At 39.7% G+C, this 23997-nt stretch overlaps 1 protein-coding gene across 6 annotated transcripts in view; it reads right to left on the minus strand.

Moving 5' to 3' along the window:
* The window catches only part of kifc3 (kinesin family member C3), a 62433-nt gene that overhangs the window by 22961 nt on the left and 15475 nt on the right, over positions 1-23997 (minus strand). The window contains exons 1-2 of one of the 6 annotated variants that reach the window (XM_041808614.1): positions 21745-22072; positions 3375-3495 (exon numbers count right to left, since the gene is read on the minus strand). In XM_041808614.1, the coding sequence (XP_041664548.1) occupies positions 3375-3456 (82 nt within the window). In that variant the 5' untranslated portion in view covers positions 3457-3495; positions 21745-22072. Of the gene's footprint in view, positions 1-3201; positions 3326-3374; positions 3496-13517; positions 13617-18609; positions 19793-21744; positions 22073-23997 lie in introns of those variants that run through there. The other 5 variants (XM_041808345.1, XM_041808418.1, XM_041808570.1 and 2 more) reach the window with 5 other exon arrangements.

Raw genomic sequence — 23997 nt, forward strand, 5'->3', positions numbered from 1 at the left:
GCTTCATAATTCTTACAAGCACAAACACAATCAAAATGCTTCATTTTAACATTTATGAGTAAAAATTCCAAATCTGATCAGAATTTTAATAAGTTAAGGAAGAATTTTAAACCTCTCGAATACATTGAAAGCAAATTGTACCATGTGATGAATAAAACCTCATTACCTCATAGCTGATTTACATTCATGCTTATGAATGCTCATTACTGTAAGCTCAAGCTTCATCAAATGCAACTACAGTAGAGAAGGGAGTTTGTTCATTTTGATTGGTGCTGATACCCTTATCAATACTCCTTATTGATCTGAGTCCTTACAGCTCATTAAGAGGGCAAATTAACTTTTGCTCTGTTGATTTAAAAATGGGATTAGTATTTCTATTTAACGAGACTTGCTACAAAGTTTGAGAGAACTTCAAACGGCCAATCCAAGCAGATGAGGAGGATAACTGTCCTGCAGCAGCTAAAGCCAGTCCTTTAAAGCCCTTTGTTCTCCAAGAGAACACATAGAGGCATTTAGATTTGATGTACAATGCTGTTGTGCTTGGAGCTTTTGTTAGCTGATGTATGTTTCTGCACGTGTGATGGGAATGGGCAGTACTAGGGTATACCTTGATATAAAACAACACATCCGATGTTGAAACTGAAACATTTTACAATTTCATGAAAAATCTTAGCTCATTTTGAATTTAAAGCAGCAACATATTTCAAAAAAATTGGGACATGGCCATGTTCACCATTGTGTAACATTCCTGCTTCTTTTATCAACAGTCTGTAAACATCTGGGAAGTGAGGAGAACAGCTGCTGGAGTTAAGGGAGAGGAATGTTGTCCCATTCTTTTCTGATGTAAGATTCTAGCTGCTCAGCAGTCCTGGGTCTTTTTTTACAGGCAGGCCTGTTCAGCACCTGGACTCTTCTTGGTGGATGCAGTGTTTCTGGACTGTGTTCACATGTGGATTCTTCTTTGCAGGAAACAGCTTCAACCTGCAACTGTGTTGACAGACATTGATTTCAGGAAGTGTTCCTGAGTCCATGCAGTGATTTCCAGTAAAGAATCATGCCTGTTTTTAATGCAGGGCTGCCCAAGGGTCCAAGATCATGAACATCCAGTATTGACCTTCAGTCTTGTCACTTGTGCACAGCCATTTCTCCTGTTTTTTGGAATCTTTTGATATTATGTACTGTAGATTGTGGGATATTTAAAGTCCTTGCTATGTTATGTTGGGGAACATTTTTATGAAATTTTTCCACAATTTTTAGACACATTTTTTTGCAGAGTGATGACCTATTCCCATCTTTACTTTGAGAGACTCTGCCTCTCTCAAATGCACCTTTTATACCCAGTCATGTTACTGACCTGTTGCCAAGCTCCTCCAGCTTCATTAGTACCACCTACTTTTTAAGCCTTTGGTTGCCCCGTCCCTACTTTTTTGAGACATGTTGATGTCATCAAATTCAAAAGGAGGTAATATTTTTCATAAAATGTTTGTTTCAACATCTGAAATGTTTTTTAGTGTTCTCCTATGAATGCAATATGGGTTTATGAGATTTGAAAATCTTATTTACATTTTACTAAGCGCCCCAACTTTTTTGGAATCAGGGTTGTATTATGGAAACAGCTTGTAACAACTAGAATTATAAAACATAAATTCAGTCATTTAAAAAATAATTTAATGTACAAATTGTGCATGTAACATCTTTAAATCAAACTGGAAATTGCACAGTAAACATAAATGACTAGGTGTAGGGTTCCTGGTCGAACTCCTGCAGCTCAGATGTTAAAATCTCCAGCAAGATGCTGAACTCCACAAACCTTGATTTGTTCATGTGCAGAGAGAAAGAGTGAGTCTCTTAGGAGAAAAACACTTCCAAACAAACAGAATCCATTTAAGCAGATTTATAAGCGATTATGGAAGTTTTGGCCCAAAATGAGAAATATCCCAAATTCTTCTCTCGAATCAGCTCAGAGTGTCTCGCTCTGCCAGCTGCTGAGTAAACGCTTGCTCCTACCGAATACCATGGAAACCAGTCTGACCAGATAAAAGGTGATAACAGGCTGGATACATTAACCCACTGTGTGGTCACAAGTTTCCTATAAGGCCTCAAATCTTATCAACAGGAGAACAATCTGCACTCTGTGTGAGGAATCTGAGCTTACCTCACTCACACGTTTAAAAGAGAGCTGAAGTGAGCCGACACACTGACTGACCAGAAAACAGGATTAGGAACACGTTTCTGCAGGAGAAAACACTATTTGCTTTCTCATGATGACACAGTTACTGACGACGAACTCCTTACACTAAGTGATGAAATGTTGGAAAAGAAATAGTTATACATCAATATTTAAAGACAAAAACCTTTCACCCACGCAGTTCTTTAATTAGATTAGACAAGAGCTACAACGCAAGACGATCAGGGATGCCCTGGTTTATTTACATTTGATCAGTTTTACTGAGATACATAATGAAGGAAGCCACTACAGTCATGTTTTTTTTGGAATGCCTCATGTACATTATCCTGACTTGCCAGATCATCTGTTTCCTATATCCAGACTGTCACACAGTTACTTTGATAACATTCAACAGTCACAGAGTCACTCTAATAACCTCTCAACAGTCACAGAGTAACTCTAATGACAACTCAACAGTCACAGAGTCACTCTGATGAACACTCAACAGCCACAGAGTTACTCTGATGACCACTCAACATTCACAGAGTCAATCTGACAGTCAGATTCAGAGGAGTAAGCCTACTCAGGTATGATAAGCAACCATGATCTCCAACTTGAAAAGGCCCTTAGTCATTTTTGATTAGTTAAGACATTTCAGTGTACATAATTCAACGTATTGTACCTTTAAACTTGCACTTTAAAAGGTTTGTGTATTGTTAAATATACTCAAATATTCTAAATAAAATGCAGGTAAAAAAAGTTATTACTTCTTATTTTTAGCTCTAAACACCTGTATGAACACTGTTTGAGAAATATTTATGAATGTAGAAAGCGGGAAAAAGAAAAAGAAAAGATAACAGTAACAAAAAGCTGCAGAACAAGGGAATCAGAGAATTAAAGTCTCTCTCAAACAAAAGCTGCTGTGTTGTAAACCTGATCCGTCGTCTCTCCAGGGACTTGCCTGTAAGCCGATCAGCTGAGAAAAAACACTCAGAGAGCAAAAACAAATAAATAATTAAACATTTTCTACTCACCTGTTCACACCTCTCACTTACACACTGCTCTATCTCCCTGTGAGGATCCATTCATTACTAACACGTATGACTCAACTCTACACTCACCGCTGTCATGCACAAAAATGCAGCCATGCTGGTGGTTTTTTTCCTCCTTGTTTCCCTCCTCCCTCTGCCCCAGACTTCTGACTCACCATCCAATGAGATGTCTTTCTTCCAGAGCTCCTGTAGGCAGGGGGCGTGGCCGAGGTCCCAGGTCTTTCTTGTGCTGAACATGACCGCCGGGCTGAGCAGAGCGCTGGACCGCTGGACCGGCTGGAAGCACAAAAGGAAAACCAGAGTTAGTGCTTTTTGTAAGAATTAAAGGAACAGGAAATCCACCAGGAAATACTCACAAAGGATCAAGAGAGAGAGAGACGCTTGTAGAAAGCCCTTCATTTAGACAGTTTAAAGAAGCTAAAACTTCCTTTTGGTGGTTATCTGCCTCAGTGAGGTTTACAACAGTGAAAGTACAGTGGTGAATGAAGAAGAGCTGGGGTGGTTTCTTTGGTCAGTGACTGGTCAAATATTCATTATTTAACGGTGTATCTCTATGTTTAGTGCTAAACTTTGGATAGCAGAGCAATTGAAATGTATTGGAATCAAACATGCTCAAAATAAATGTCACAATACATTTAAAATTTTAAAAAAGCCATCAGAGTCACTCACAGAGCTTCAGAGGGTCCAAAGACCACTCACTCCACTCTGACCCCTCACACGTGGTCTTTTCTCACCCTCATGAACTCTAGCACTTTAACAATGAACACCTGACATCAGTTAAGTATGTAAGGGGTTTAACACTGCGGATATAGGCAAGAGGCGGAGTCTGGGATATATGATCTTCTTAACATCAGTATTTAAAACAGGCTGATGGTTAGCACAGGCATGCTAATGCTGTAAACTTAGATATTAAACAAAGTAAACAAACATTCTGCTGAGTAGTTATGACAGTGAGATTTCAAATGATTTGTACAGTGAGTTTTAGCACCTCTGAACATCGTCAGGTTGGCATTTTTATTGTGAGCATGTTGGCATGCTAACACATTAAACTGTGTTGTTAAACAAGGTAAACATCAAACTACACCAAAAGCAGCATGTTAGCTGAGTATTAGCACTGACCTCATGATACGATATGGACTGCCAAACTTTGCCCTACTCAACGTTTTTTACTAAAGTGAAGCTGAAAACACAATTTGTTACATCACTGAGTCAGAAGTACTTCAAAATTTGCTCACATCATCTTAGGGGTCTTGGGAGTGAGCATCATTACTGAGGAGCGAAAAGGGCATTAACTACTGATATCCATAGCTGACATAGGTTAATATTGACAGCTAATATAGACCAAATTCACAGCTGATAAAGGCAGAAATTCATAGCCAATATGGGGTCAATATTCACAACTGATATCAGCCAATATTTGCTGCTGATTTCAACCTATTATCACTGCTGTTAAAGGCCCATATTCACAACTGATATGTGCCTATATTCGCAGCTGATATATGCTTATATTCACAACTGATAAAGGTTGATATTTACAGCTGATACAGGCTGATATTCACTGCTGATATGTGCTTATACTCACAGCTGATATATGCTTATATTCACAACTGATAAAGGTTGATATTTACAGCTGATACAGGTTGATATTCACAGCTGATATGTGCTTATATTCACAGCTGATATGTGCTTATATTCACAGCTGATACGGGGTCATATTTACAGCTGATATGGGGTCATATTCACAGCTGACATAGGGTCATAATCACAGCTGATATAGGGTCATATTCACAGCTGACATAGGGTCATAATCACAGCTGATATAGGGTCATATTCACAGCTGATATAGGTTGATATTCACAGCTGATACAGGGCCATATTCACAGCTGATATCGGTTGATATTCACAGCTGATACAGGGCCATATTTACAGCTGATATAGGTTGATATTTACAGCTGATACAGGGCCATATTCACAGCTGATACAGGTTAATATTCACAGCTAATGTAGGTTGATATTGACAGTTTATATTGGCCAAATATTTACAGCTGATGCAGGCTAATATTCACAGCTGACGTAGTCCAGTATTCACAACTAATATATGCTTATATTCACAGCTATAAGGCTGATATTCACTGCTGAAATGTTGTCATATTCACAGCTGATATAGATTGATATTTGCAGCCTATATAGGCCATAGTTCACAGCTGATACAGCTGATATTCACAACTAGTAGAGGCTCATATTGACAGCTGTTATAGCCTGATATATAGCTGTTATTAGCTGATGGTCAAAGCTGATATCGGCTGATATCACCCAAGACAGGACAAGATTTTTTTTAAAAATTATAACAATGATAATAACTAATAATAGTGTATTCTCTTCTGACCTTAACAGAAACAGTTTTGTTGTAGTATTGAAACAGGAGTAGATTTAATTTAATTTTACTGGTATCATATCAAAGTCTTAAAACCAGATATTATGATAACCCTAGTCCAAACACAGTGGTGTTTTATTCCATTATTACACTACTATAAACACAATTTCACAACTAAAACTGCTGTTCTCAAACAGCCTAAGCGGTCTCCTGTCCCGTCTCACCTTTGGGACTCCACCAACCGGCTGGCAGCCTCTAACCTCGCCCTGACCTTCCCGTCTTGCCTGTCCATGTCCACAGCAAGGTGTCGGCTCAGACGGGTAGATGTATCGCTCCCTGTCCAGTAAACCTTTGTTGATCAGAGTCCCCACCCATCCAAACATGCTGTCGTTCATGGCTCACATCCTCAGCAGCATCTCAACTCGTCCTATTCAGCCCATTCACACAGAACCACTGAGCAGCGATGACTCCGCCTCGCCTGGAGTCAGTTCACCTTCCTGCAGTCGCCCTACCGACTCACAGCGGGATTATCAACATCTGATCTGAGAGCAGCTGATGGGAGACGTTCCTGGTAAAGATGAAGTCAGTGTGAGTGTAATCTGTTAATCCTCAGAGCAGATGGTTTGTTTAACCCCTCCACTGACTGCGGCTTCAAATTAAGAGGTTAATGAATGACTACAACTCTCACTCCCCCGGTAGTAAAAACAAACACTCAGGAGCCATTTAAGCTGGCACAACAGAAAACATCTCAAGCAACAGTTTACCAGAGAACTCAACTTTAACAAAAGTCAAGTACACACTTTGTCACCTTCCCCAGTGCATCGGTAGGCCTGTCCATTTTGCAAGGCAGAGCCATCATAGCGTGGCGGAGGCCACAAACAAAAGCTAAACAGCTTTGAGGTATCACATTTGTCAAATCAACAGTTTGAAAGACTGGAAGCAATTTTTGTCTATCTAACATTTTAAAGGGGTAGCAGTTTAACCACAACTTAAAACAAACAAAGGAGGCAGACGAACTGAGGGGAAACAAATGAGGTGAAGCAGTTAACTTTATCCGCTCCATTGTAAGTACAGAAGAAATGTCCGGGACTGTCCGAGAGTTAGTAGAGGTAAAGCAGTGAGCTTTGCCACAGATACCTAGAGCTAAGAAGCTTCTGCACTGTGCAGTGCTACAGAGGAAAAACTTCCATAGATCAAATACCAGCAACTTGATTTTGGCTTCCATTAAAGGAAAACTTTGTTGGCTAGCATGCATGAAATTTAAAGACACAACACTACCAAAATAAGAAAGAAAAAGTGGGTGACAGCCTCAGCTACTCTGCACATACAGTGCTGCTAAACTAGGGTTCACTGTGAAAGCAGAGGGCACGTAATGATGATAACAACAGTATGCTGTTTTAGAATATTATAAAAGCCTGGTGCCGTCTTCAACATAAATAATTCCCAGTCTGATTGTTAAAGGAGGACTAAAGGTTAAGCTATTAATTTAACACATCAGATGAGCATGGTTAGTGTACGGTCATGTGTTTAGGAAGTGACCAAATTATTGAGACTGCAGATGCAAAAATAGTTTCCTCAAGAGGTTCTCTAAAGGCCGGCTATCAGACTACACATTTTTATTGGTCTTTTATGACAGGTATATGTCAGACTTTGATGAAACTACATCCTACATCCCACTAGAAGTAGATCATCACCACCCATTGTATTCTGACATCACCACTGTCTCCAAGACTGTCTGCCAGTTCAAAGGTTGTCAGGTATGAATGTATGAATGTGATAAAATAGTACAGAAATAACTGTATGTACAAATAATTCCCCGGAGGGAGAAAAAGTTGGGACTTGTTTGATGCCACTTTGGTAAATTATGATATAAAGATAAGAGCAAAATGCTCTTCTATTGGTGATGTTGGGTCAGGGTGTTAAACTAGATGACAATGCAGGAAAAACTGGGTCTGACCTTTGACGATGAGCCTCAACATTGCAGTTTAGCCAAAATCTAGCTACATTTGTGTAGTCTGAACCAGCCTTTAGAGATAATTCAGACATCCAGAGGGAGCTGAAAGGGACCAGTTGAGGTGGTTTAGACCTCTGATCAGAACGCCTCTTCATTGCCTCCATGTGGACTTTCCAGGCAAATCCAACTGGGAGCAGATCTCACGGGAGACCCAAAACTCACTGCAGAGATTATTAGCAATGCATGATATTGAATTTTTGCAGATATAGGTATCAATAAAAATCTATAAACACAGCTCAGACCTAAAACTTCAGACCTTAAAACACATTTCAACATTTAAGGATTGAGGATGAGCAAAGAAAAACTTAAGCTCATGTAGGTCTGTTGCTCTGCAATATTTGTGCAGATAATTTGCAACATTTTCAAACAAGCAGTCCAACAATAGATACACCATGCATGTTAGGGGGGTAGCAGTATTTGTACTGACCGCTTGGTCATCAAGGTTCAGTGTGAGCATCCACTCGACAAATGCGTCTGAAGGCCCTGCTGACAGTACCCTCATCCCAGTCCAACTGGCGCTAATGCTCCTGACTGTCTGCTAGTAAACATCAAATGAAGATGAATCTGGCACAACAGAACAAAAAAAGTAAGATGCAATAGCAGCTAGCAGCCTCCTGAATCCTCTACAACAATCCACTACTGACCGCACCAGCTAATACAGGTAGTTTTAAACATAAGATGGAACAATCAAATCTAAAATTATGCATTCATAATTTCTTGTTGATTTTTTTTCCTGATTAATTGAACCCATACAAAATTGTGACGACAAACGGAGGTATGAACTCGTATGAACTGTGACCTATGAGAATGGTCACTCCCTTAGTGTATGACAGTGTTCTTAGTACTGTTGAGATTTCTCAACAAATTATTCCAACCCATCAGCATTCCTGTGATATTTGAAGCCTCCAGATAAGACGGAAACACACTGACACACTCATGCTGCATTGTGAAAGTAGATTAGAGCTTAAAGGATGGAGTAAGACACCGCACTGACACCCACAGCCGTCTACAGTATATGGGAGTATTATTAATGTTGACAGCTGCTGACACATTTCTCCCTGCAGACTGCAGAGCTCAGGTTAACCTTTCAAACCGTCAGTTATCACACACAGAGACAGTCGGACTTCATGGGGATCAGTAAAATGCAGAATACTATTTCTGGTGGTTGATTCCTGCAGATGAACACGTGGAGTTGAATTGTTTTTCCATCCACAGTTTCCAACCAGAAGTTTAATGTTTCCTGGCTGTAAAAGCAGCAGAGGGAGAGACATCTGCTGCAGTCTGACACCTTCACCGCCAAACAGTCCGCCTGCACGAGCCTCGATACACCGACACTGGATCAGACAATACACCGGTCAATCTACTGATGGCTTATTACTATTCATTGGAAAATATCACCTTCACATCTGCAGTTAAAAAGGTCATGACTGTGTTTTGATCTGCATCTTTATTTCTGGGGTAGTGGGATTTAAGAAATCTTATCAACAAGTGACCTTGACCTTGAAATTTAATAAGTTCGTTACCAAGCCCAAGTGAACATTGGTGCAAAGTTTGAAGAAAATCCCTCAAAGTGTTCTTGAGGTATTGGGTTCATAGAATAACCCAGACAGAAGGACAACCACTAACATCACTCCTCCAGCCTCAACTTCCTCAGACAGGGAGGCAAAGCCAGTCCACCAGGTATTGAAAGATTCCTCATTTTGGTTCAATAGCAGAGATACAAGATATTGGATTGTTGAAGGTATCTGATATGCCGATAGTTATTTTAGCAATCTTAATATGGATATATAAATGTAGTTCAGATCTATAAACTCACTTTAATTTAAGGGATGACAAAAAAAGACTTTAATTGATGTAGGTCTGTTGCCACTTTCTAAAACTCCACAAAATCATTCATACATACAGCATATATTTACAACTGAGACAGGTTCATATTTAGAGATTACACACTAGAATATTCACAGCCCAAACAGGCTGCTTTTAATGGCAAATACTGGCTAAAATGTTCAGCCATATTTTCATACATATCTGGTATTTACAGATGACACGAGCAGATGTTTACATCTGATACAGAGAAATATTTAGAGCCCATATAGGCCAATAACAGGCAATATAGTCCAATATTTAAACCTGATACAGGGAAATATTTAGAGCCAATACTGGCCAATACTAACAGCTGATGTAAACTGTTAATTACAGCCCATACAGGCCACTTTACAGCTAATATAGCCTGATACTAACAGGCAATATTGGCAAATTTACATCCAATATAGGGCAAATATTTGCATCTGATTAAGGTAGATATTTACTGCAAATACAGGCTAATAGTTACAGACAATATTGATCAAAATTTACACCTGCTACTGAGAAATATTTACAGCTGATACAGGCTGATATTTGAAGTCGATATAAGCAGATATTTGCAGTTTATATATGCAGATATTCACAGCCAATATCTGCCAATATTTACAGCCCATATAGGCTGATATTTACAGCAAATACAGACCAATATTCACAAACCATTTAGGCCAAGATCTAAGCAGATAATGTTTGCAGGCTAATGTTTGCAGGCAATATAGACCAAATAGACCAAATAGATATTTACATCACACTATGGGCAGTACTTACAGCTTAAATTTATGGATATTATAGGCAAGTATTCATGGCTGTGTGTTTGTACAATCTTGCACAAATTTGTTTTGCATTTTACAAAGCCAAAGTATTTGTGCAGTTAAGACAGTGTGCAGGATGTTTGGGTTAAATATGTGACGATTTTACATATTTTTAAAGGTATCAACAATTTTAAAGGTCTTTTTAAAAAGCAGAGATTGTATCAAAAATGCTTCAACTGAGTCTTTAATCTTGTCCTAAAATCAATTGTCTCGATTGAATGTGCAGGTTTAAGAGACATTCAGAGTGTTTTTTTATTAACCATTTAAAGTATGTTCATTGTGTAAGAGCAGAGGCTGAGCCACGCCCATGATGAAACACTACACACCATCCCGTCTGTGCACAATAATAGCTCACAGATTTACTGTACACCAGCAGTAGAAGAGCCAAACATAAGGAAATGTAAACCTTTTTAACATGTAAACTAATGCTAATTAAATTTGATAGCAAAGGCTTGTATAAAGTGCATTCACCTCAACATTACAGCCTGTTTCACAGCTGTAGGTTAAAGGAATTTGCCATTTCAAAACCTATTTTTAAATCAGTAGTCATTTAAGCAAAAAAATTTACAAAAAGGGCCTATGCTTTTATATTTGGAAATCTAAAAAATGTTAATATCTACACTGTGGAATCACAATAAAAACACCAGGAACACAACAGATCCATAAAAGTACAGCACATCCTCTGTTTACCTCCATGAAAGACTGTAAGATAGCCCCTCCCCTCTCCTCCTCAAAACTGGGTCAAATCATCTCTTCCTGTTGTTTTTTTTTTTTACAATCTCCATGTGCTCACAGTCAAACCCTGTCTGCTATCACACACAGACACATGCAGCGTTTACTACAGCAGAGCCAACACACCAAAGGTACTCTGCAGGGAATCAGTGCAGAAAAATCATAGTCATTTGGAGGCATCAGTCAGAGAGATGATGCATTCAGAGATCAGTCATTAAGCCGAGGACTGCAGCATTTACACACACAACACATGAAGTCATTGAAAGTATCAGGCTTTTGGAGGAGCTAAAAATATCTTCCTGTAGTTGCCCTAAACACGCTGATCGGCACGTTACCTCACAGAAACCCCGATGATTTGCAGATTCAAGTGCACGGACGACCTTCTCATATCCTCCGTTTCCTGATTTTTCAGTCTCACCTGACGTTAGATGTAAATCAGGGATGGTAATAGATTTAGTTTTTGAAGGGAAGCACATTTTTGGATTTCAGCCAATATACCATTTGCCAGTATTTCCAGACTTATTTTTGCTGATTCAGATACTGACACGTACCTTTTTTTATTGGAAAAAAAAAAACAAACAAAAAACAAGCCTCTCCCTGAGGCTGAATCAATCGGAGCTGAGACAGGAGCGGCGAAGTAGACAGTCTGGACAGTCTGATATTTGACGCCGACACATGATTTAAAACGTCTATCTGTACGGCCAGTATATGAGCTGTAAAATTTCTGCCAACACCGATATCATGCTGTTAATATTGTATCACAAAGAAGGAAATCAGAAGCAAAGTTTGTCTCATTCTTAAAGATCATTTTTTGGGGTTTGTGGCATTTTTTATGGATAGGACAGCTGAAGAGAAACAGGAGCAAGGGTGAGGGAGAATGTGGGATCACATGCACCTAACGGTGCAGCATCAGGATGAGAACTACTTAATTGAGGACTGTAGCCTCAGTTTATGGACTCCGCTCTAAAAAAACGAAGCTAAACAGGCGTCAGCAAGGATCATGTTTTAACACCTCACTGCTTTCTTTTTTTTGTTATTTAGCGGCGGTTAGCAAACAGCTTTCAGATGTGCTACACCCAACATGTGGTGTTAGTAGCCCATCACAACCTAGAGTGGGATTTTTGCAAATGTGTTATGCTGATATTTATGAATTTATTATTAAGTGTAGTACAGATCTAAAAGTTCAGTCCCTAAATAAACTTTAAAGTTTAATGAATTAGGATGAAAAAAAAATTGCTTATACAGGTCTGTTAGTCCGGCTAAAAGTCCACAAACTTTTTCATTCATACAGCCATTATTTACAGCTTAAATGGGTCAATATGCCTAATATAGGTGAATATATAGAGCTGATATAGGCCTGTGTTTACAACAGATATATAATGATATTTACAGCAGATAAAGGCTGTTATCTACAGCTGATAAAGGCCGATATTTATAGCTATAAAGGCTAATATTAACAGGCAGAGGCCAACTTTCCCAGCAGATATACACAATAGATACAGGTAGATATTCACAGCAGATATAGGTCAATATTTACAGCAGAAAAAGTCAATATATACAGCTTATATAGATGGATATTTACAGCCATATAGGCAGATGTTTACGGCAGATATAGGCCAATATTTAAAGCAGATATAGGTCCACTTTAATGGCTGATATAGTCTGATATTTACAGCCAATTTAGGCCAATATTTAGGCAGATATTTAAAGATGCTATATCAGATTTAAATGTCTGCAATTTTTCTCATATATGCCAATACAACAATTTACTTTTTAAACTCATACGTAGCAACTGTGATATGATGGTTATATGTTGCATCCCTATCATTTATATTAATCTATTAGCATGTTTGTATGTCATTCACATATTTATAATCATTTTTTTCATGGTGTTCAGAATGTTAAAGTGTTAAGTGTATGCAAGTTTGATAAATGTATGTGATATTTGCAAATGCATTATGAAATTTGCCGTGATCAAGCAGCCGTTATGGTTGACCTCCTCGTATCCTCTGCTTCCTGATTTTCAGCCTCACCTGCGGTTGGATGTGAATACTATCCTGATGTGAGACTCTTAGACAGCGATTTTACAGCAGGCAGGTTCTCTTTTCAAACAAAAGATGTTGTTTCCTGATTAAAAAAGCCAAAATCTGCCTCGTCATATCGTATGTAAAAAATCTATGTGAGAGATATGCGGAGTAATGCAGAATAAAAACGGAACAGAGAGAGACATTAGCAGACAAAAGGAGGATTATCAGGGTGGGCGAATGAAGCCAAACAGATAAAAATAAAACACTACATGATGCTTGGAGCTGCTTTTCTCTGAACATACGGCGAATATTCAGGTCATGGGAGGAAACACGACACTCTGCATCAGGTTACAGTCAGACCTCCATGTCGCTGGATTACCCTCTGTCTCTGTTCAACATGTCTGTTCCCTCTGCAGACTCCATCTCCGACCTCCATCCCTCCATCTCTGTGTCTTTGTGTCCATCCGTTCGTTTCTTACCTCCCTCCCTGCGGCCTCCGCGTCCACATCATCACTGCACCATGCTCCTCGCTGCAGCTTCACGCCGACACACAGCTACACAAACGCACTACCACGGCAGGATCAGTGTCAACGCCACCAGCCGACCCCCTCCGACAGCTTCCTCTCTCTGTTCCCCTAGCAACAGCACAGCAGCATCACACCTCCTGAAGCCTCGCCCCCTCTCCCTCCTCCTCTTCCCTCCCTCCCTCCCTCCCTCCATCCCGCTCGTCCATGGATAAATATTTCAGCCTCAATTCAAGCGTGAGGAGCTGCTCCTCCCCCTCGCTGAAATATTCAACAGCCCAGTGAGTCTGTCTGCGTGGTTTTAGGACGTTTAAACAATAGTCACAGATGAATCAATAACTCATAACATGAGAAAAATATGTAATGTAAAAAAGTGACTGCATAAATATTCACCCCTTTAAAAGTGACTGATCTGATTCAACAGAAGTACAGCTAAGTGGTGCTAGTAGTCTCACAATTAGTGAAAAGGGGATCATCTGAGTGAAGAGAATTGGTCTCAAGTGACTTTAGTGTAAAGACATCCTTGTCTGGAAGGTTCACTGGTTGTTCAGTATTTCTGGCTACCATTACACCATGAAGACAAAAAAGACTATAAGCAATTCAGAATAAAGTATAAATCAGGTGATGGATGCCAAATAAACCCTAGCCACTGAACATCCCCCAGACTTAAGTGAAATTCATCATCAAGAAATGGCACTAGTAAATCTCCCTAAATCAGGCCATCCTCACAAACTGAGTGAGCGTACAAGGAGGAGACTAGTGAGAGAGGCCACAAGACACCTGTGACTACTCTGAAGGAGTTACAAGCTTCAGCAGCTGAGATGAGAGAGACTCTGCATACAACAACGGTTGCTCTGTTCTTCATTAGTCAAAGGGAGAGTGACAAGGAGAAAGCCACTGTTGAAGATAACTCATATTATACCATGGTCTCGGTGAATACTTGATTCTGATTAATGGACTTTGCAGAGGCAACCGTCCGACGCACAGCAGAGGATGGTTCAGGCCTCCACATCGTCCATTAATCCCTGATAACTGGACACGTCATCGGGTATTAACCCTCACTCAAATCACAACTAGTAGGAGACCCCATGGTCAAGTGGAAGAAAATTCTTTGCTCTGATGAGGCCAAAATGGTGCTTTAAGGCCATCAGAAAAGATGCCATGTTTGGAGGACACCAAACACACCGTCCCCACTGTGAAGCACGGTGGTGGCAGCATCCTGCTGTGGGGAAGCTTCTTGGTAGCTAGTCCTGGAAGGCTTGTAATGGTAGAGGGTAAGATAAATGTGGCAAAACACTGTCAAATCCTGGCGGACAATCCTATTCAGGTTGTAAGAGAACTACGGCTTGGGAGAAGATTTTTCTTCCAGAAGGACAATGACCCAAAGCATACAGCAAAAGCTGGTTGGTGGAAACTAAACTTACTTTTTGTCAGATTTTTTATTATCAAAGAAATATTTTGTCTAGTCTCATGTGTATCATCCAAAAAGAAAGTCAATGTACATTTTTAGTCATAGTTTTAGTCCAACAGCTTAACACTGGAGCCTTAAAAATATTAAATAATATTTTGACTTCTATGAAAGTAGGGTCGAACACTCAGATAATATCCACAAGCAGCACCAAAGAGAAGACTAAAACTACCAGCTGGTGGTTAAATGCCTCTATGAGGCACAGTTGGCTCACACTGAAAGTTTAGTGGTGGGTCTAGAACAGTGATCATCAACTGGCGGCCCAGGGTCCACATCAGGCGCCCCACATCTACCTATCCAGCCCCCAGAAGGTGATCAAATTTAAATATGTGCAGGGGAAAGATTCTAGAGGAAAAATATATTACATGCTAATCATTATTCATCAGTTCATTCTTGATCAAAACTGTCGCGTTCTATGGAAACTTTTGGAAACTACAAAGCATCAGAAACATGACAACAGAAATATACAGCTAAAATTTCTCAGTCGCCCCCTAGTGGCTGGCTGCGATACAGGGACTTATCTCACTGTTGGAGCATAAAAACTACATCCATTTGAAAGAAAATAAAATTATATACAAACATATGTTAATAAGTCCATTTAATAAAAACTTTAGTTTATTTGAAAGTTCGGCCCCCAAAAGGGCCTGTTTAGGAAAAGTTGGCCCTTATACAAATGTAGCTGATGATCCCTGGTATATAGAAGAAGGACTGTGATGTTTTCTGCGGTTGTGTGATTGGTAGAAATCGTATTTATTAATGGTGCAGGTTCATGTCTTGTAATAAACTTTAGACTGCAGAGCTAGTTGAGGGTACGTAGGTTAAATTTGTGTATAAAACAATGACTTTAAAGGTGGGGTGAAGTGATTAGATGTTGGAGGTCAAAGTGTAGGTTTGTACCAAATTTGACAAAATTCCTCAATGCATTCTGGAAATGTTGGGCTCACAAGATTTGGGGTCACGGAGATCTTAGACCTTCAAATAATGAATCAGTTCATCCCTGAGTCACGGTGGACATTAAGGATGAGTGTGATTAGCCGGTGAAATGGTCACCACTAACTGCTTAACTGCTGATAGCATCTTGTAAAGACCACGGTTTAGCACCACCTTGACCTAGAAAATGGGAGGTTATTCTCACGTATAACGGAAGCTTTGCTGAAACATCAGAACATTGTGTGTTGATGTGCTGAGGGACTCAGAGATGTCAACGAAACAGAAAGAAAATAAAACCAGAGAAGAAGCAGACATCCAGTAAACTGCTGAATTCTGAAAAGGTCAAAACTGGATTAGGAAGGATAAGTTAAAGCGATGTCCACACATGAAGCAGGGGAAGAACACAAACAGTCTACATAATAAAAAGTACAGATTTTTCCTGCAGGAGGTGAGCCTATATTGTCTGGTCAGAGCTCAGCAGTCAGATTAAAGTGATCAGATGATGATGAATCTACGGTTATGTAACAGCTGATCTGACTGACAGACCCGACCCAGAACACTCCGACATGTAACGGGATTTCAACCATTAACGTTTCACGTCATGCATTCAGACGATTTACACAGCAGGAAAACATCCAATGAGAACCACAAGCATCACATTTCATAACATCAACCAGGTGACATAAAGTCCCTGAACACAGCAGTGAGGTGTCGAGTCCCACAGAAAAACTAAATATAGACTGAAAAATGTCAGAGTCATCATGTTTGCCCTCTAGTCTAGACTTACAGAGAATAAATGTTTGACTAAAAACTTATTAAGATGTCTTGTAAAAGTTTTATATAGACTATAAAAAAAAATCATTACCCAGATGTTTACAGCCTGGTGTTGTCCTGTTTACCACACCCAACCTTCAGATTAGTCTTTATATCAAATTATCTCGTTTACTACACAACTGCATGTAAAAAGGAGAGTAAAAGATGTGATACACAAGAGCACCATTGTTTTCTGCCTTATTTGCTGACTTCATATAAAGGCCTGGAACCTAGTGCAAGAAAAAAAACACAATGCCATAAACACTGACGAACAATCTGCTCATGTTACATTATTGGACGACACTAAAGTTGGTCAACATCAGTGGTGGACTCACTATGTTCGAGGGTCAGGGGTGAAAATGATAAAAAAACGCACCTGCTGTACATCTAAACTGAAATACTCAGAAGCCATGAGCCAAATCTACTGAGAGGGTACTTTATCATATTATGCCCACACAACCTTTTCCCATTAAGAGGGGAGAAAAGAGGGCTTTAAGACAAAATTTGCCCACCTAGATGACAACTTAGAGGGTACATTGTTGAATTTTTCAAATAAGACGGCACCAAACAGGCACTTTCTAAACTTGGACAACACTCTCCCATTCAGAGGGCAAGAATGAGGGCACGTTGTCAAACTTTGCCCACCTGGAGGGCAGGAAAGAAGGTACTTTGTCAACATATTAAGATTAAGAGGGCAGGAAAGAGGCAATTGGTCAACATTTTGTCCATTTAGATGGCAACCTAGAGGGAACATTGTTGAGTTTTGCCAATTAGATGGCACAAGAGCAGGAACTGTCAAGATTTTTCCTCTTAAAGAGGCCAATTCTAGGGCACTTAGTCAACATTTTGCCATTAAGAGGGAATGAAAGAGTGCACTTAGTAATAATTGGGGGGGGGGGGGGAGGTATTTTGTCAAACCTTGCCCACGTGGAGGGCACCAAAGAAGGCACTTAGTCCTATTTTGACCACTTAGACAGCAACCCACAAGGTACAATATCAAACTTTGACAGTAAGATGGCACCAGAGCAGGCACTGTCAAGATTTTTCCTCTTAAAGGGGAAGGTTAAAGGACACTTTGTCAACATTTTGCCATTAGGAGGGATGGAAAGAGTAATAATTAGCCCACTTAGATGGCAATCTAGAGGGTACAATGTCTAATTTTGCCAATTAAATGGCACCAAACAGGCACTTTGTCATTTTTTCTAATTAAAAGTACCCTAGTAGGTATTCTGTTAACATTTTCACATGATGAAGGAAGGAAAATAGTTAATTTGTAAAACTTTACCTACTTGGAGGGCACTTTATTATGTGTATCTACCACAGGACATAGAAGAGGGCAATTTAAAACCTTTTTTTCAAACATTAGGGCACCAAGAGTGGAATAGGGAAAATACTGGCAAATACTGATGCAAATATATCCAAATACTGATGAGTAATGCCTCAGTACATCCCATACACATCTATTACCTTTAACAGCCATCCATGTTAACCTTTTGCATGTTACGTCCATCTATCTTAATCATTAAAAATTCCAGCTGACATGAAAGAAAAAACAAAACTTTGTGTATATTTACATAAATTTGTGTTGCTTTTCAAGACAGTGTTATGACCAATAGTTTCTAAACCTGAATCTTGATGTCCTTTAGTTTGTTGCTTCAAAAATGTCACACTAAAGCAATGAAATGTATAAAAAGTAAAATAAAAAAGCCGTTCCTCTATCCATACTCCAAAGTAAAGAGCTTAGTGATCCTAAATCTACTCTCCACCACTGCTTCTCTTTTTTATTCATAAGTGGATGTAAAGTCTTTAGTTTGAACCAGATCTCCGTCTCCTCACCTGAACTCGTTTCCTGCTGTCTGGGATGTTTCGGATGCCGCCTTCTCGCCTCCGCTTCTCTTCGACCCTGAAGCTGCTCAGTCCTCCAGCATTCCTGCTCTTCTTTAGACCCCCTCCACCTCTCGGAGACCTGTGCGCTCCCCATCCTCCACCCTCTGGGCGACCTTCTTTCCCCCCAGCCTCCGAGCTCCGTCCAGACTCTACTGCCTTATTGGTCCAGCTCTTGATGAGGCTGTGGAGGGTCAAGACCGCCAGGGTGCACAGGACGTACATGACCCCACCACACGGATCCAGCTCAGCTCAGATGGAGGGCGGCTCTTGGTGGATGTTTTGCTTCATCGTATCTGATCCAAAAACAGTTTGAGAACAAGTCTGGTCTTGTTCAAGTGAGCACCCTCAATTACATCCTTAAGTCTGTGAAAAAGGACTTGGTGAATCTCTCCTCCAGGAGCTCGTCAGGTGAGTCTGAATCCTCCGTTCTCTTTGTTGAATCCTCTTTCACCTCTGTCCTGAATCACGCCCTCCTCACAGTCAACACAACATTTCCAGAGAACCGATAAAAGCTGCTGGACCTTGCCCCGTCCTCTCCTCTTCTGTTGTTGTCGCCTTATTATTTATCGGATTGGTAACCAGAGCCAGCAGGCCACGGGCAGCTTCAGTTTCTCCGTGTAACTCAAGACACTCGACTCAACACGCCACAAACTATCTGAAGTCACAGCTGCTGCATCTGCAGCAGAAAAAAGTCAAACTAAACAAATACTAGTCAAAGAAAAGTCACAAAACTTCTCCAGGTTCCTGTTCTGATTTTCAGTCTGCACAAGAGTATAAAGAGTCGGTTCTCCAAAACAGAAGATCAGTTCTGTGTGTAAAATAAGCCACACAAAGGGGAAAAAAGACTGTTTGATTGTCAGCACTGCTTGATTATACAGACCACTTAGGGCTGGGCAGTATGGACGAAACATCAAATCAGTATATATTCTAGCTGACGATCATGCATGATATATGAAGATATTTTTAGTCAAATGGACAACATGCATCTCAATATTTAAAAGCTAAATTTTAAAATATCTTCTTAGCTAAACAGAGATACTAAAATGTATATGTTGATATTTGCTACTAGAACAGCAGTAAGGGAATTATACCTGATAATTTTTGGCAATTCCAAAAATATCTCAATGTTTATGATCTGCATAATGGTATTCTATGCATATATCTAGATATCTTTTTAGCTGAATGGGGACAAAATGTACATATTAATATTTGTTGGCATATATCTTGTATTTTTCAGCTTTTTTTGCTAAGCCACAGTACAGTATATATTTCTATTTTTAACTGGTAAAACACAGTATGTATCAATGAATGTCATTTAATGTAGATACACAATATATGTCAACTTATCTTAGCTGAATAGGGCTAAAAAATATGCTTCTGTCCTTTAAACTGAGCCGTGATTCATCTGTGAACGTACTTTGTGGCCAAGCAAACTCTTCTTCAAGTCCTTAAAATCAGGAAGTAAGTGGCCAAGTAGAATGTTTGACCAAGTGTCACCAGTTACTCTAGCACCAGTTAAACTGTGACACCAGTTATAGACGTAAGACAAAACAAATGATAACAAGGTGGCGTGTTTTGTTACTTCTAAATCTTAAAATGAAAACATGTTATCTAGTATTTTATGATCATCCAAAATGTGATTTGAATACTTTTTAAAGTTTCTGTGATTTTACGTTTTTATAAATAACCTCTCATGGCCCACCTACTCCAACTCTGGGGCCCCAGCCCACAGTTTGGGAGGCACTGGTGGAGATGAATGGTGGTAAACAAATTATAGCCCAGTATACTTCAGGTCAGCACTTCCAAATGGTGTGCACTGAGTCAGGTCTAGGCGTGCAGTTTGGTTTCTGTACAGCCACACGTTTGTGCTACAGTGAAACAACTAGAGATGCTTTAAAACATGTAAAAGAAACAGTTCTGTCTGCATATGAATTTGGTGTGCCTCGAGATTTTGGCTTCTGCCTTAGGCAGAAACATTTGAAAACTATTGCTTTAGGTGAAGGCCAATATACAAAATATATATTACTTGATATTTTTCTTTATCTGAATGGCAATGGTATTTTAGCTCAATCTGGGAAACAGTATGATTTCGAGGTGAATCGTGGTACACAAGATAAATTTTGATATTTTTGGCTAAGTGAAGATACAAGATATATTTGTAGATTGTGGTTTAGTTGAATAATGAAGCACAATATATTGATATTTTTTCATCTGATAACATTCACAAAATTCACCTCAATATTGTTTGGCTTTATGGTGGTACATGATATATATCTGAACGTTTTTTAGCTGAATAGTGACTCTCTATCTATGCTTTTTAAGTGGAAGAGCAACATGCAATATATACTGATATTTTCTGGCTTAATAGTGACACACAATTAAAACATATCAATATAATTTAGCTGAGTGACAATACACAGTATTCATTCATGTTTTTCTGAACCATAACATTACATACATATCAATATTTTTCAACTTTATAGCATCTCAAGATGAATATCCTGATATATTTTATGCAGAAAGTTGTACACAGTACATAACTTGATATTTTTCAGCTATGAGCTGATAAACCACATATATACTGTTTTTATTCTGGCAAAAAAAAAACAAAAAAAAAAAACAGTGAAGTCAAACAGAAAATCCTGTTGTCTATAAGTCAGTTCTTGGTAGTGATTGTAAACACTCTTACTGAATTCAGGCCATGAATCTATGTTTTCAATGAACCAGCATCAGGATCATCTGCATTGATAAAAACAACATTGTGTTACCCTGCATCTCATTTGGAAATTTACAGATAAGTCTTGAAAACTGGAAATCTACTGGTAAGTCTTAAAAACTGGAAATTAACTGATAAGTCTTAAAAACTGGATTTACTGCCCAGCCCTAAAATCGGTTAATGTGCAACAGGGACAAAAACCTTTCAAGCAGTAACACTGAAAATCAATGCACCATAAAAATAACAAAAATAACTTATCCGCCAACGTTTAAAGTCCTTATATATTACAGAAAAATCTAAAAATCAAGAAAATAAATCACAAAAAGAAGCTGAGCATCCTTATTATGCTGTTTAAGGTTTGCAGATACCTTTTCTGTTCAGTCAGAAAGAGTTTCCGTAGTTCTGCAGCACCTTTACAAACGTCGACTTGCTCTTCTCTTTTTTCTACTTACTTTTAACCTTTCTCAGCTACTCAATCCAAAAGTCCAACAGAAAAAAAACACAAAACAAACCCCAGGTTTATAGTCCAAAATTCATCTCCAGCTCCTCCTATGAAGTCCGTTAACTTTTTCACGTTCTGAGCCCCCAGCGTTTCGTCCTTTTTCTTTGCTTTGCTTCGTTAGTTCAGCTTGCCTTCTGATTGGACGAGGTCCAGGATGGTCCAAGTGTAGACCTGGGGACACACGTCGGACTCATCTCTGCGTCCTGTTATCCACCATAACACTCAAACAGATTAGAGCAGAGGCAGGTCGGGTCTTCACCTCCATCTGGGGGGGGAGAGAGAGAGAGAGCCCTCCGCTCTGAGTGCACCTCTCTCACCCGTCCCGTCACTCCCTCCCTCTCTCTGTCCTGGGGCCATCTGTCGCTGCTGCAGGATAAAACTCGCCGATGATGTAACACATGATGATACTTCATGATGCATTTAGTTCAATATCTGCAGGTCAGGACTCAGGAAGGTTTTATGGACTTTACACAACCTCTTAAGTAGAATAAGTTCTCCGTTATAACAGCCGCTAAATTCATGTTTGCTTTGTTGATTACATGCAATTGCAGGAAGAGATTTACATGTCAATTTATAGAATATATATAAATCCTATACATAAATCCTCTTAATTTCCTCCATAGTGGATTTGATCATCAGCCATATTGTCAGAAATGTCCAAAGTACCTACCATGAGCTACCAGAGAGTGAAAAGATGAAATGAGTTCCTGTGGCAGACAAACAGGTGTTTCTAAAAATGGAGGTTTGCAAGGCCTGATTTTACAGAATCTACCAGGTAACTGCAAGCTACTTACAAAGCATTCTGGGATTTCTCACAGTGCAAACCAGGAAAGGCACTTTCCAGCAGAGCTGGGCAGCGTGTCTCTACTCGAAACTATTCGACTGTATAGCGGGAGAAAGCCTGTGGGACAAGACACACAGCCAATGGCAGAGAATAATCAGGTCCTTCATAAGTAAGCAGTACAAACTTGAATGGCAGCAGCACAACAGCAGCATCCATTAAACCAGCAAATGAAAGAAAATGTTAAAAGACTCATCCTGCAAGCAATTCACAAAGCATTGTGGGATCAATCACAGCATAAAGTGTGAAGGTAGTGCCACTTTTTTATCAGCTTTTCTATGTCATTATGTAAAGTTCATCAATGAAACCAAAATGGTGGTGTGCTGTTGAGTGAATACACCTTTTATTGAACAGAGACCTTAGTTCAAAACAGGAAATGGTAGCAGAGATGAATGGCACATTTTTGCTCATCATCTTTTGTAATGCTTTGATTGAGTTTCCTGTTGGCAGACTTTACAATGTTAGTGTCATTTGTCCAAAGCTACATACATCTGTCGTCTGCATAGCAGTGATAAGAAAAGCCATGTGAGCTAATGACTGCACCAAGCGAGGTGGTGTATATTGAGGAAAGGAGGGGACCAAGCACTGACCCTTGAGGCACCCCTGTTGATAAGTCATGTGGTTTAGACACTCCTCCCCTCCATGATACTCTGAAAGATTTCCCTGTGAGGTAGGACTTGAACCACTGGAGGGCAGACCCTGCGATACCAAGGTCAGACAGTGTGGCGAGGAGGATTTGGTGGTTTACTGTGTCAAAGGCAGCAGACAGATCCAGCAGTAAGAGAACTGTGACTGACCAGCTGACCTAGCCATACGCAACGATTCTCCTACCAACAAAAGTGCAGTTTCAGTAGAGAATTTAGCTACTTCGCATTTAGCGCAGGTGGAATTTATAAACTATGTGTTTAAATTGTTAAATGATTGAATAAAATTTGATCTGACGATTTTCCACATATTCATTTTTAAAATATGGCCCTGAGGCTCAGATAGCCTAGCGGTTTAGTTATGGTCCACGTCTGCAAGCAGTCCATGTTCAGACTGGTCAGTGGCATGCTTCCAGCATGTCTGCCCCCCCCCCCCCTGCCAGAAATAAAGCTTTAAAAATGACTGTGGCCTCTCTTACAGATTTCAGACAGACAGGTCTGGTTCTGGCTCATTTCTGGAATCTCAGAAATTTGGTGTTTTCTGGTGAACCAGCCCACCTTCACACCAGTTTCACCAAAGTGGGAGGACATTACTCCGAGTCACTCAGGCGGTTTCTTGAGTTTATAATTATTT

Source organism: Cheilinus undulatus, linkage group 1, assembly GCF_018320785.1.
Source record: "Cheilinus undulatus linkage group 1, ASM1832078v1, whole genome shotgun sequence".
Taxonomy (NCBI): Eukaryota; Metazoa; Chordata; class Actinopteri; order Labriformes; family Labridae; genus Cheilinus; species Cheilinus undulatus.